Below are 15,000 nucleotides of genomic sequence, written 5' to 3'. Positions count from 1 at the left end.
CTCACAGCTGGCCTCAAATGCTGCAGTCACCTTGTATGTGTGTGTGTGTGTCTGTGTGTGTAAGAGAGTGTGTGTGTGTGTGTGTGAGTGTGTGTGTGTGTGTGTGTGTGTGAGAGAGAGAGAGAGAGAGAGAGAGAAGGAGAGAGAGATAGAGAGAGAGAGATCCAAAGGCGCAGCTGACGAAAACAGCTCCAGGCTCAGAGAAGGCTCTTCAGAATTCAGATGCCCGCAGAAAGAAACACACACACCGAGAGACAGACACTCACACGTGCACGCACACACACAAACACACACACACACACACACTAAAGCACTTTCATTTTTATTTTCATTTCAAAAGCATTTTTCTCTCAGGACAACGCCACCGGGGCATTGCATGATATTCATCGATCCCACAGTTTAACTCAACAGGACACAGAAGTTACACTTTAGTAAAACATTCAGAGCGTGTTTATGTTTGCCTGGGAATGAACTTTTTAGAGCATTTTCATGTCTGAGTTAACTTGGCCTTCATGCCATCTTGTAACACCTCTAGCAGTAGCTGCCATGGAAACGACCTCTCGGCTCATGCAAGGACCGCCGTGGTGTGATACTGTATGGCCATGATGGGGAATTTGAGGACATACTGACTATTCTCTAATCTTTAGAACATACTGCAGTCATTAGAACATACTGACTACACTGTAGTCTTTACAACATACTGGCGATATGTTTTAATTTAGTCATGAACATCAAATGGCTGCTTAGAACGGAACATCCATCAGAGTAGGTTAGTTTAGTCTCGACTCATAAGCTGGCCTTGATCAGGTTTGCGTAGGGTAGCCTCGACCTATCAGCTGTCTCCTTGCAGTCCACATCAGGGTAGGGTAGCCTTGACCTATCAGCTGTCTCCTTGCAGTCCACATTATATATAGTAGAGTAGCCTCGACTCATCAGCTGTTGTGTTCTTCATCACTTCATCTGTCTCAGGTGTTCTATAAGCGGGCGGACATGGCCATCGGCTCCCTCACCATAAACGAGGAGCGCTCCGAGATCATCGACTTCTCCGTGCCCTTCGTGGAGACGGGCATCAGTGTGATGGTTGCCCGTAGCAACGGCACAGTGTCTCCGTCCGCTTTCCTTGGTGAGAGACTTGCATGTCCTCTCTGTCGCCATGGTTCCCACAACCCTGACATCCAGTTGTTCACACATGGTTTCACACAATGGTTGCCACATTTAAGAGCTTAATTAAGTAAGAGAGTAAAATGTATCTCTAAGCACATTTAAACTGACCAAAGTGCTGTACAAAATAAAATAAATTATATTGTCATATCATGTAATTTTGATTAAAAAAAAAGGCAAATCTGAACATGATTCATCCAAGTCAACATTATATATTACTTAACATAGAGATTAGCACATAAGATGAGTAAGACATGGTTCTAACATGTTTTTGTTAATAACATGGTTATATGAGTGTTTTGAGTGAGTGCCAATCTATGAGAGGCCGTATAGGCCATAAATATCAGTTATTCGCTCTCACACGCTATCAAACTCTCTCTCACACACTGTCAAACCCTCTCTCACACACTGTCAAACCACTCTCGCACACTGTCAAACTCTCTCGCACACACTATCAAACTCTCTCTCACACACTATCAAACTCTCTCGCACACACAGTCAAACCCTCTCTCGCACACACTGTCAAACTCCCTCTCTCGCACACTATCAAACCCCTCTCTCACACACACTATCAAACTCTCTCGCACACACCGTCAAACCACTCTCGTACACACCGTCAAAGTCTCTCGCACACACTGTCAAAGTCTCTTGCACACACTATCAAACTCGCTCTCTCACACACTATCAAACTCTTTCTCGCACACTATCAAACGATCTGATTGGCTTTCAACTAGCCCGCCTTCCCGCCGCAGCGCAAGATTGTTTAATGCGCGAGACCCGTCATGGATTTTATCGTTCGCGGTGAAGACACAGTTCGCGTCGTTCAGTTCGCCAAGATGATTCGTTCTTATAGTTCGTTCCTACGTTCGTTCAGTTGAATTTCCGGTATAATGTAATTCAGCGGTGAATCATGGAATGCACAGTTCTCCCTTCATTCACAAACGATCATACAAACGGTCAGCAGTTAAAGGCAAATATATTATGTGTACTCTTTGACAACACAACAGCCTAGCACTGTTGTATTCGCCTTGACATTAAATTGACACATTGAAGGTTGGCTGGATAAAGTAGGCTAGACTATGGCTAGATCAGCTATTATTTAAAAAAAAACGTGTTAATATCTGATATTTATGGCCTATACGGCCTCTCATACCAATCAACAAGAGATGGTTATAACATGTTTACAACATGTCTAATGGTTGGGTTGGTTATGTGAGTGTTTTGAGTGAGTGCCAGTATAAAGGTAAGTAAGACATGGATATAACATGTTTTTTTAATAACATGGTTATATGAGTGTTTTGAGTGAGTGCCAATCAACAAGAGATGGTTATAACATGTTTACAACATGTTTATATGGTTGGGTTGGTTATGTGAGTGTTTTGCATGCCAGTATAAAGGTAAGTAAGACATGGTTATAACATGGTTATATCATGGTTGTATCAGTGTTATGAGTGAGTGCCAGTGTAAAGGTGAGTAAGACATGGTTATAACATGGTTACATCATGTTTATATGAGTGTTTTGTCTAAAGCTGTAGTCTTCTCCGTGTCCCTCAGAGCCCTACAGTCCGGCGGTGTGGGTGATGATGTTTGTCATGTGCCTGACCACACACACACACATACACACACACACACACACTCATGCTCTCCTGTCCTGTGTGTCCAGAGCCCTACAGCCCGGCGGTGTGGGTGATGATGTTTGTCATGTGCCTGACCGTGGTGGCCATCACTGTCTACGTCTTCGAGTACTTCAGTCCTGTGGGCTACAACCGCAGCCTTGTTAGTGCAAAAGGTGAAGAAGATGCATGCACTCACACACACACACACACACACACACACACACACACACACACACACACACACACACACACACACACACACACACACACACACACAGTATGACATACTGCTGCAAATGTCATGTGCAACCCACGTGGGCTCATGCATGGACAACAACATGCGCACACACACACACACACACACACACACACACACACACAGACACACACACACACACTCACACTCACACTCACACACACAAACACACACACACACACACACACACACACACACTCCTCTCCCTTTAACGAGCTCCCTCCTCGCCTTTATCTGGAAGGTTCCGTGGGTAGTGCTCCGGCTGGGCCGGCTTAATCAATCTGCATATAGCCCTGTGACAGCCGCAGCCAGCTGAAAAGGTCCTTTCCCCCATTTTAATTAATGTTTGTCGCTTAACTAATTTGACTCAAATTGATGGCCCGGTCTCTGTTTTCCTGTCTGTGACCCAGTGGAGAGCCAATAGTGGTGGCGTTACGCTGGGGGGGGTGACGGAGGGTGGAACGGCCCGTCATTTGGGTCGAGCAGGCAGGACAAAATAGCAGACCGCGGTCGCTCGCTCGCTGGCTTTTGAAAATAGGCTTGTGGAGCTCGTTTAGAGGAGACTCAATACATCTTATTCTGCCGCGACCGGATTTAATGGAGCTCCCGTTTCAGGGAGCGCGTCTACAAGCAGTGTCATTATGACAGTCCGTAAGAAACACAATCACCAGAGGTGAGGGGTGTTATTGAAAAGACATATTACACACACTTGGAGTGTTATAGCGGCCTCGCTAGTGAAAGGTCACCGCTAATAAACCAGTTCAGTGGTGGAATAGGGCAGAGAGGCTGCAGCTGTTCTCTCCTTCGAAGTGTGAGCACGCTGTGTGTGTGTGTGTGTGTGTGTGTGTGTGTGTGTGTGTGTGTGCGTGCGTGTGTGTGTGTGTGTGTGTCTGTGTTGAGCTCAAAACTTGCAACCATTCCAGCTCAGTGTTAGTAAGACTGCCAAGTCCATCAGACTTCAAGCCAACTCTAGAACAAAGCCTGCGTCAGAACACAACTCCTTCCAGAATCCTGGGCCTGCACTGCGGTGCCTGCTCTCTGACTGGGTCAGAACCAGCGGTGTAGTCTACTTGATACGCAGGACTATGCAGTATACACACTTAAAAAGCATCACCATCTCAGTATGCACACTTAAAATAGGCAAGGATAGGTATTAAAATGTGGGGTTGATCACATATACCCACTACAGCTAACACCATAGTATACCCACTACAGCTAACTAGACCACACTAGTCTACAGCAGAGGTGTGGACTCGAGTCATGTGACTTGGACTCGAGTCAGACTCGAGTCATGAATTTGATGACTTTAGACTCGACTTGACAAAATATAAAAAGACTTGCAACTCGACTTGGACTTGAACATCAATGACTCGGACTTTCACTTGGACTTGCGCCTATTGACTTGTAAAGACTTGCTACTTCCCATAAAAAAAACCAAAGATAAAAAGACAAAAGTATGTTAACACGGACTGATCTATCTCTGTGTGTGCGCCTGTGCATGTGTGGCAGAGACCCGTATTCGGCACAAGATCCAATCAAATCACTTAGATTGTTTTGATTCGACAGCGGCCAACCACGCGGAACAAGCTATTAGTCCAGGGCCAGACAACGAACGTGAATGCGCTAGCAAAATGATACCGATTATTTCGTCTGCCTACAAAAAATACGTGGAGACCAACAAGAAACGAATCACGGTGTGTAGAACTTGTTAAATTCCTCCCAGCTTCATCCGAGCCTTCATCACATTAAATCCATTCCACTGACGTTACCAGGAGGAGAATAGCCTACCTTAACGTTTTGTTTTGAGCACTGGTTGTCACTCATTGGATACATATCAAACTCCATGTCATGTAATGGTAGAACGGGACAACACAATGCCATGCCACGGTAACCTACCTAAATCATAGAAGTTAACATTGCAAGATATTTTCTATGACACCAGAAATATTTCCTTTACCTTGTTAGTTTTTTTAACATTCATTTTATTTAATGAAAACTATATCCTTGAACTATGCGTGACTATTTTGCTAAAACCGAATGAAACCTACTTCTTAAAGTGACAGGCACTCAATTAGACCTACACACCACCCCTGCAATATCATTAAAGACAAGTGTAATCAATATGAAGTATTCAAATTACTGAATATTTTTAGCTATAAGTAATTATGCAGATCCTAAAATGCTACAAATTGTTAACAAAATATGTAACGGTTTTGCCTATATTTTTGTAATGTAATAAACGGTCACTACCTGTTTCACTCAATTTTAAAAAAGACTCGAAAGGACTCGAAATTCAAAACGTAGGACTTGGGACTTGACTTGAGACTTGTTGGCCTTTGACTTGGACTTGACTCGGGACTTGCCTGTCTTGACTCGGGACTTGACTCGGGACTTGAGGGCAATGAATTGAGACTGACTTGTGACTTGCCAAACAATGACTTTGTCCCACCTCTGGTCTACAGTATACCCACCACAGCTAACTACAGTATACCCACTACAGCTAACTAGACTACATCACAGATACACACTACACTCTCTGATACACAATCACATGGCATCTATTCTTCATCGGCCTGTCAGCACATTACACTCAAGGCCAGTTCTGGATCTCTCCGCTCCATTGTAATAGTACAGAATATGGACCATGGGGGTATCCATAGAACTCACATACTGATAAATTACACTGTATATCTGTGTGCAGTATGCAACTGTGGGTAGTACAAGTTAATTGGACACATGGAAATCCTTTATATAGTATAATGTGTAAAATAATGTAAATATCTGGTTGAATGTAAGTGTCTTTATTGGGATACAAATACCTTACATTTCAGCTCCTGGAGGTCCCACCTTCACTATCGGGAAGTCCGTTTGGCTGCTGTGGGGAATCGTCTTCAATAACTCGGTTCCGGTGGAGAACCCCAAAGGAACCACCAGTAAGATCATGGTTCTGGTGTGGGCCTTCTTCGCCGTCATCTTCCTGGCCAGCTACACGGCCAACCTGGCCGCCTTCATGATCCAGGAGCAGTACATCGACACTGTCTCCGGCCTCAGCGACAAGAAGGTGTGTACGTGTACGTGTACGTGTACGTGTACGTGTACGTACTGTATGTGTGTGTGTGTTTGGGTATGTGTGTGTATTTGTGTATTTGTGTATGTGTATGTGTGTGTGTGTGTGTGTGTGTGTGTGTGTGTGTGTATTTGTGCATTTGTGTGTGTGTGTGTGTGTTTGTCCGATTTCACTGAATCTCAAAAGCGACTAATACACACCAGACCTTTGTATCACTGTAATTGCTATGGTTCTAGAATCACAGAAGAGTCGCTATGATTCCATCTCTAAAAGCAACTGCACGTTAGCTGCATCATTATTGCATTCTATATCCATTTCTGCAGCGCCATATAGCTATCCAGTGTCTATTGTTATAGGTCATAAAGCTGACCTTTAACTCACGTAATCGCTCTTTTGTAGACTGGACTAAGGCATCCAAAGAGCTTTCAGACTACGACACAAAAGGCCGGCACATGAACATCAATCTTTCCTTCAGCGTTAATTCATTTCTACGGCATATTCATGCCTGACCCCTGTCCGAGTCGCTCACCGCAGGTCATCGCAGAGGTCAGCTGAGATCTATTCTTCCCACTCGCTCAGCGCCAGTCCGGGAGTCTTGTTAATCCTGGAGACAGACAGCTCATACGTGTGTGTGTGTGTGTGTGTGTGTGTGTGTGGGTGGGTGGACTCTGCAGAGAGAGCTCAAGTGTAGCCCCCAGTGGGACAGGAAACAACAAATTCATCATTTAGCGACTGACCTGCCCAAACACAGTGGCGCGCCGTGCCGCGTCTCTCGCGGGTCATATTAATAGCGTTGCCACGGGTGATTCATGGGCGCATTAGCGCGTCCATATTTCACGGCTGCGCGGCGCTGAATTAAAGCAGTATTGACTGCTAAATCCATACTAAAGGGCTCGCTGGCCCAAACCGCTTCCCACGCCGCCCGGATCCCTCCGCTGCAAGGGATTATGGGGCTTTTAAAGGATACAGGCAGCCTGGTCACTGGACAAAGTCACACATGGACACACACACACACACATACACACAGGTGTACACTGTACACAGACTAATGTTCTCACCACACAAACACACACACATTCACACATACAGTAAACACACAGACATTTGCACACCCACACATGCATTTATGGAAATGCATGCAGATACACATTCATTAGTTTAGATATGGATAGATACACACACACACACACACACACAGTAAACACACAGACATATACACACCCACACAGGCATTTATAGATGGAAATGCATCCTGGCCTCATATATCATGTGGGCATTTTGAATATCCCGCAGCATTTGTCAGTGAGGTGTGTGTGTGTCCTCTCGAAGCCAAGTTGAGCTTTATTGCTGTGGGCAGCGTCTCCTCTCAATCTCCCCAAGGTCAGGTCATCTGGGGGGAAGTCTCGACGGAGAGCATGTTAGCACTCAGTCTTACACAGAGATCAAAGCCTCCCGAACGTGCCCGCGCGGCCATACATCGCAATTCAATTTCCAGCCATGCAGGCCTCTCGCTCGCTTATAATTAAATTGTTATAACGTATGAGGACAGTGGGCAAATGTATTTCGAGAGGTAGATTGAATTAAAAAGCACTCCATATTTAGTCTCCGTTATAGAGAATATACTCCTTTTAATAAATGTCGATAGTCTGTTATTAACGGAAAGCTCAGAAATATGAGATCCCTGGGATGACCCCGATAGCGTCCATTTAACTCGATGGTAAAATCTTTAACTCAATCTGGAGATAATGGGGTCACTTTAAGAACATGCTAAGCGAGCAAGCGGTCCAGTCTGTGTCACTGTAACACGGTCTCTGAGTTAGTCGATGTCTTCAATCGATTGGATACATTTTTACTTATTCAGAGGCGTCACTGACGCAGGGTTCATTCTTCAAGGTGCCTCACGGAATGAGTGTGAGGTGTGCACGTGTGTGTGTGTGTGTGTGTGTGTGTGTGTGTGTGTGTGTGTGTGTGTGTGTGTGTGTGTGTCTGTGTGTGTGTGTGCGTGTGTGCGCGTGTGTGTCTCAAAGCTCAGATCACATGCTGACAGGGGCTGGGGAATAACTCCTCCTTTGAACAGGACCAAAGCAGAAACTAGCCCCAGGGCACAGGGGAGTGTTTGCCTGAGAACAGGAGAGGAGAGGAGAGGAGAGGAGAGGTAGAGCGATGATTAGAGGAGAGGAGAGGAGAGGAGAGGTAGAGCAATAAGAACAGGAGAGGAGAGGAGAGGTAGAGCGATAAGAACAGGAGAGGAGAGGAGAGGAGAGGAGAGGTAGAGCAATAAAAACAGGAGAGGAGAGGAGAGGAGAGGTAGAGCAATAAGAACAGGAGAGGAGAGGAGAGGAGAGGTAGAGCAATAAGAACAGGAGAGGAGAGGAGAGGAGAGGTAGAGCGATGAGAAGGGGAGAGAAGGATGAGAGAAAAAACACAAGGAGGAGTAGAGAGGAGTAAGCAGCTTTACGGACACACACATACACACACACACCCAGACGAATGGTAAAAGCAGCCTTACACATGTCTTCTTCTTCTCTCTCTATATATACAGTATATCCACTACTTTCTCTCTCTCTTTCTCTGTCTCCCCTATACTCTCTCTATCTCTCACTCACTTTCTCTCCCTCATCTCTCTGTCTTACTCTCTCTCTCTGTCTCTTGTGTGTGTTGTGCCCCCCAGTTCCAGAAGCCTCAGGAGCACTACCCCCCATTCCGCTTTGGCACGGTGCCCAACGGCAGCACGGAGCGCAACATCCGCAGCAACTACCCCGACATGCACACACACATGATGAAGTACAACCAGAAGGGGGTGGAGGAGGCGCTCAACAGCCTCAAGACAGGGTGAGCGCACACACACACACACACACACACACACACACACACACACACACACACACACACACACACGATGAAGTAACCAGAAGGGGTGGAGGAGGCCCTCAACAGCCTCAAGACAGGGTGAGCGCGCGCACACACACACACACACACACACACACACACACACACACACACACACATGATGAAGTACAACCAGAAGGGGGTGGAGGAGGCGCTCAACAGCCTCAAGACAGGGTGAGCGCACACACACACACACACACACACACACACACACGATGAAGTACAACTAGAAAGGTGTGCAGGATGTGTTCAACAGCCTGAAGACAGGGTGAGCACCTTAACACACACACACGCACACACACACACACACACAATGAAGTAATACCAGAAGGTGTTGAGGAAGTGCTCAATAGCCTGAAGACAGGGCAAGCACACACACACACACACACACACACACACACACACACACACACACACACACACACACACATACCCACACACAATGAAGTAATACCAGAAGGTGTCGAGGAGGCATTCGACAACCTTAAAACAGGGTGAGCGCACACACACACACACACACACTCACAGCAAACATTCTTTTACCTCTACACACACCAAACAGTGCTTTAGTAAATGTCCCCACGCTGGTAATTACTGGTGTATTTAATGGTGTAATCGCTCATCTCTAATTACATCTGATTGATTAGCGATTAGCTGAGTGTGTGCTATTGATCAACCAGCCGCTCATATGTTAGCGTTTCAGGTCCGGGGAATTGGATGCCTTCATCTACCATACAGGAAGCACAGAACTTCCATCTGACCACACACACACACACAAACACACACACATACATACACACACACACACACACATACACACACACACACACACACACACACACACACACACACACACACACACACACACACACACACACACACACACACACACACACAGTACAGTTATATTATCATAGTTTGAATTCCCCTCCTCATGCTTGAATGCTTGTCTAATCTAAACTCAGTCAAGGCCCTGTAATAGGCTCGGCCATTTCCCATATAGCCGCCATATGTTGCAGTGCAGTACCTTATTCCATTCAGGTGATGATGATCTTGTGCTTTGGGAAATATAGTATGAAACTACTTCATACATCATTCTTCTCTGAACACACAGTATTTCAGCTGAGCTCCGTTTTGAGTTACATGCTCTAGCTAGCACATTTGCCAGGCTGGCAGCATGGCTATGACACAGAATCTAATTATGTTTATGGAAAGTTGAAATCTGTGACACTCGTAGAATATATTATGGAGAACTCCAAGGACTGAGCTGAGCTCTTACTCTTCCACCTCTGTGAGAAGAAGTTATACATAATGTGATTTGTGTAGATACAAAATATATTTATCTGAGGATTTGATCTGGTGGGGGAGAGGAACTTGTGTCGTGCCTGCGTTGCGTTGACCACACTGCTCAGCCTTGTATTCGCCCGGTCTCGAACCCATCACTCGCATCACCTTGGATTAGGAGTTGAGCATGCTAGCAAGCAAGCTAAAAGCCCAGGTTGTGTTCCCAGCTGTGGCTCCCCTGCACCGTACACAGGTGACCCGGGTTCGATTCCCGCCTCGTGGTCCTTTCCGGATCTCATTCCGACTCTCTCTCCCACTCGCTTCTTATCATTCTCCACTGGCCTATCACATTAAAGACATAAAAAAGCCCCAAAAATATACTTTAAAAAAGGCTGCTAGCCCAGGCTGCTAGCATCACGTACTACTGTAGCATGTATCGGGGGGAAGTTTAGCTGACGTACCTGCACAAACTGATTACCATTTCACGTGGTCACATCTTGTGTGTGCTGCTCACACTCTGTGTCCCCTCCTGTCCTCCTGTGTGACCTTTGACCTCTTGCGCTCCCGCTGCCCACAGGAAGCTGGACGCGTTCATCTACGACGCGGCGGTGCTCAACTACATGGCGGGGAAGGACGAGGGCTGCAAGCTGGTCACCATCGGCTCGGGGAAGGTGTTCGCCACCACGGGCTACGGCATCGCCCTCCAGAAGGACTCGCGCTGGAAGCGCCCCATCGACCTGGCCCTGCTGCAATTCCTTGGTGACGGTAATCCATACGTGGGGTTTGGTGTGTATGTGTAGTCGGGGGGGGACGAACTCCTTCAACGTCACGTGTGTCTCTGTGCGTGTGTGTATTCTATCCATGCTGTGCTCATACTGTGTCCATGTGATAATCCCCTGGAGGAGTTCATTACATTGGACACATCTGTTGCCTCATTCACTGGTGCATTGATATCAGTGATATCATGAGTCCAAAGAGACAAAGTAGTGTGTGTTGGTGTGAACATAACACATTTGCATTTGTTACACAGTCGGTGTGTGGTTGTCGTGATGTCCGTGCAGATGGTTGCATTGGGGTTGGTAATAATGTGTGTGAGTGTGTGTGTGTGTGTGTGCCTGCGTGTATGCATGTGTGTGTGTGTGTCCAGGTGACACCCAGCGCCTGGAGACGGTGTGGCTATCGGGCATCTGTCAGAACGAGAAGAACGAGGTGATGAGCTCCAAGCTGGACATCGACAACATGGCGGGCGTGTTCTACATGCTGCTGGTGGCCATGGGGCTGAGCCTGCTGGTGTTCGCCTGGGAGCACCTCATCTACTGGAAGCTGCGCCACTCCATCAAGTCCTCCACGCGCCTCGACTGCCTGCTCGGCATCAGCAGGGTACAGGAACACACACACACAGGCGTACACATGCACACACACACATGCACATGCATGCATGCACACAGACACACACACACACACACACACTCACATTCAGTAGTCTCTGCACCTGGATTTTCTGTTCACCATCAGAAGGGTACAGGCACACAAGCACACATGCACAGTCGCACGCACACACACACACAGGGACACACACAGGCACACACACACATTCAGTAGCCTCTGCACCTGGATTTTCTGCTTGCCATCAGCAGGGTGAGCACGTGGCCATGGGCATACACGCAGACACACACACACACACACACCTACACACACACACACGCACCAGTATTTTGTGTCACTCTTACCTCTGTAATAGAAAACGGCACAGCCATTTTTAACCAGTTTTCAGTTATGAGTGAGGAGTCACTAGATGACACCATTTTGTCCCTGGGCTGCAGAGAGACAGCAATCAGTCTCTCTGTTAAATTAATCTGAGTCTATTGTCACCATGCCCCAACCTCTTCACTGTCACCGGAGGACACTGATATGGTCATTTACTCTGACCCTTGGGACTCTCTTTTTTACCCCGACTAACGCTCTAAGATATTCTCTTTCTTTCTCTCTCACACACACCTACCCACACACACACACACCACACGTACACACACACTGTGCCCTTGTTTCAAAGTGACCTGAAGGCTTCCCTGTGACATACATTTAAAGTTACATTTAAATATTGAAACATTTGAATGTTTCTCAATTCAATTGACCTTCTGTGGTCTTTTCTGCAGGGCTATTTTTTAAAAAAGTGGGAAATATTTCAACCTTTGTAATTCTACTGCATGTGTAGTCGTCTTCCAAACGTTTTACTGCCACACAGCTATATTCATGTGAGCAGCAGACCACCAATCAGTGACTCCTGACTGCTCCACATCATCCCTCTATGGGTGCTTGATGAGGAGAATTGTCCATGATTGGCTAGTTCACAAGTAAATTGGTCCAGTGATGGTCATCTTTATTGGAAAGGGGTCTTTTGTTTGCGGTTTCACTGGACATGAGAAAAGCAATTAAGAGAGCAGTGTATATTCTGATGAGGTTTAATTGATGTGTAAATGTCCAGTGGCCGTCGTCAAGAGGAACAATCGAACTGGAATGGAAATGTTTTATTGAATGTCGGTTAATTCACTCAGTGTGGTTATGGTGATAAATGTTTCTGACGTGAGGCTAAGTTTTATGTTAGCGCAGAATTGCACCAACAGAAGCAAACTCATCAGGGCTGTAAAAAATAAAGTAGTTTGAACTTTGGCAATTAATCATGACTGGGCTCGCCCAGAGATAAAGTCTTCCAGCCTCTTTGCCAAATTACTGCAATTAACTGCGTCATTAACTTTAACTAACAAAATATGGCAGCTTGGAGAGTACAATCATGGTGTTTGTTTTCACCATTTCCTCAAGAATGGGATGAGAAGTTATAAATGAGTACCCAGGAGCTTGAAACCCTGAATCTCTTTTTAAAGATGTGTCTCTCTCTTGCGTCTGTCCTCTCAGGGCATGTACAGCTGTTTCAATGGAGTGGAGGATCTTGGGAAGCCGGGGGGTCTGCAGAACCCGGACATAACCACCAACTACGCCCAGGCCAACATGCTGAAGATGCTGCAGACCGCCAAGGACATCGTGTCGTCCACTAAGGTGGAGAACTCCCTGGACAACGCCACCAAGACCATCGAGAACTGGAGTCGCTACGGCGGCACCCTACCGGCCAGGATGCCGCAGGTGACGGCCACGGAAATGCTGCCGGGCCACTTCTCGTACATCGGCGCTCTGCCCGAGCACCACCCGCCCATGCTGTCGCGCCCGCCGACGCCCCCGTACCCGCTCCAGTACGCCGACGCGCTGGCGCCGTCCCAGGCGAGGGTGGTGGCGCGGCCCACGCCGCTCCGCTACACGCTGCCCGCGCGCGGCACGAGCGCCGTCTACGACGCCGTGATGCCCGTGTCCAGCCTCAGCCTCAGCACGCCGCACCTGGCCATGGCACCGCCGCCGCCGCAACCAGCGTCCGCTCTGAACGGCGCCCCCTACTGCGCCTACGGGGAGCTGCAGGTGCCGGACATCTACGCGGAGCACCGGGCGGCGGACGTGGGGACGGCGGCGCCCGTGGGCGTGGGCGTGTGCGTGCGGCCGGCCGAGAGCCTGCGGCGGAAGAAGCGCTCGCGGAGCCACGCGCTGGACGCTCTGGACCTGCGGCGCTGTCCCGAGTACGCCGAGCCGACCGCCGCGTGCGTGTACGGGAAGAGCCCCGTGGTGTTGACGGCCGGCGTCGGCGGAGGAGGAGGAGGAGGAGGAGGAGCGGGCAGCTGCGAGTCGTGCGCGCGGGTGTACGGCGACGTGGGCGAGGTGGACGTGCCGCTGGTCAGCAAGCGCAAGGCCCACCGCCGGCCGTCCTTCCTGCGCGCCACCTGGGGGCCCGAGCGCGCGCGCCAGCCGCCGCCCGCCGACCGCCTCTCGGCGCTGACCGCCGCCGCGCCCGCTCGCCACGCCGCCGTCGTCGACGTGCCCGACCTCTTCCCCTGCGTGGAGGTGTACGGGCGCGGTGGCGGCGCCAGCCTGTGCTACCCGGCGCTGGACCCCCTGCGGCTCACCTCGCGCAGCCACTCACGCAAGAGCCAGAAGCTGCGCCACTCGCAGTCCACGCGGCTGCCCTCGTACCGCGAGGCGCTGCTCACGCACGCCAACGCCGTGGGCACCGCCGCCGCCGCCACCCGCCGCTCCGCCAGCCTGCTGCAGCGCACGCCCGTCCGCGTGACCTCCGACCCCGCGCTGCCCGTGTCCGTGTGCCAGCGGCCGCTGCCCTACGGGCCCGTGGAGCTGTGCCACATCTTCCCGTGCATGGTGCCGCGGGCCGACAGCGTCTACGGCGGGTACCGCGCGCCACACACACACACACACACGCTGCCACACACGCTGCCCCACGAGGAGATGATGGTGGTGGGGGGGCGGCCGGGGGACGGGGAGCCGCCCATGGTCTGGGGACGGATTTCTAGTTTGGAGTCGGAGGTGTGAGAGAGGACCCCCCCTCACACACACACACACACACACATATACTGTACACACACACATACAAACAAACGCACAGGAACACCATACACATGCCCATGTACACATGCATACCTGAGCACACAATATAATTACATACACACACCCACACACACTCATACACAGTCACTCTCGGTCTCTCTTACCCACCCTCCCACACACATACACACAGACTGACTGACAGACCAGACCAGACAAACTGCCTTTTTTGATCAAAGCAAAAAAAAAAAAAAAAACACCCCACAATTCACTGCAGTCTTCTCAGTGCA

General features: G+C 48.9%; 1 protein-coding gene across 1 annotated transcript in view; it reads left to right on the top strand.

Annotated features, from left to right (window-relative positions):
• grin2cb (glutamate receptor, ionotropic, N-methyl D-aspartate 2Cb) overlaps positions 1–14,698 on the top strand; it is a 45,759-nt gene extending 31,061 nt beyond the window's left edge. The window contains exons 6-12 of the mRNA XM_062530952.1: positions 970–1,123; positions 2,825–2,950; positions 5,865–6,094; positions 8,772–8,932; positions 10,851–11,038; positions 11,421–11,653; positions 13,187–14,698. Coding sequence (XP_062386936.1) covers positions 970–1,123; positions 2,825–2,950; positions 5,865–6,094; positions 8,772–8,932; positions 10,851–11,038; positions 11,421–11,653; positions 13,187–14,698 — 2,604 coding nt within the window. The remainder of the gene's footprint in view (positions 1–969; positions 1,124–2,824; positions 2,951–5,864; positions 6,095–8,771; positions 8,933–10,850; positions 11,039–11,420; positions 11,654–13,186) is intronic.
• The last annotated feature ends 302 nt before the right edge of the window (positions 14,699–15,000 follow it).

Source organism: Sardina pilchardus, chromosome 3 (genome assembly GCF_963854185.1).
Source record: "Sardina pilchardus chromosome 3, fSarPil1.1, whole genome shotgun sequence".
Classification (NCBI taxonomy): Eukaryota; Metazoa; Chordata; class Actinopteri; order Clupeiformes; family Clupeidae; genus Sardina; species Sardina pilchardus.
This window is presented reverse-complemented; position numbering and strand designations above follow the sequence as displayed.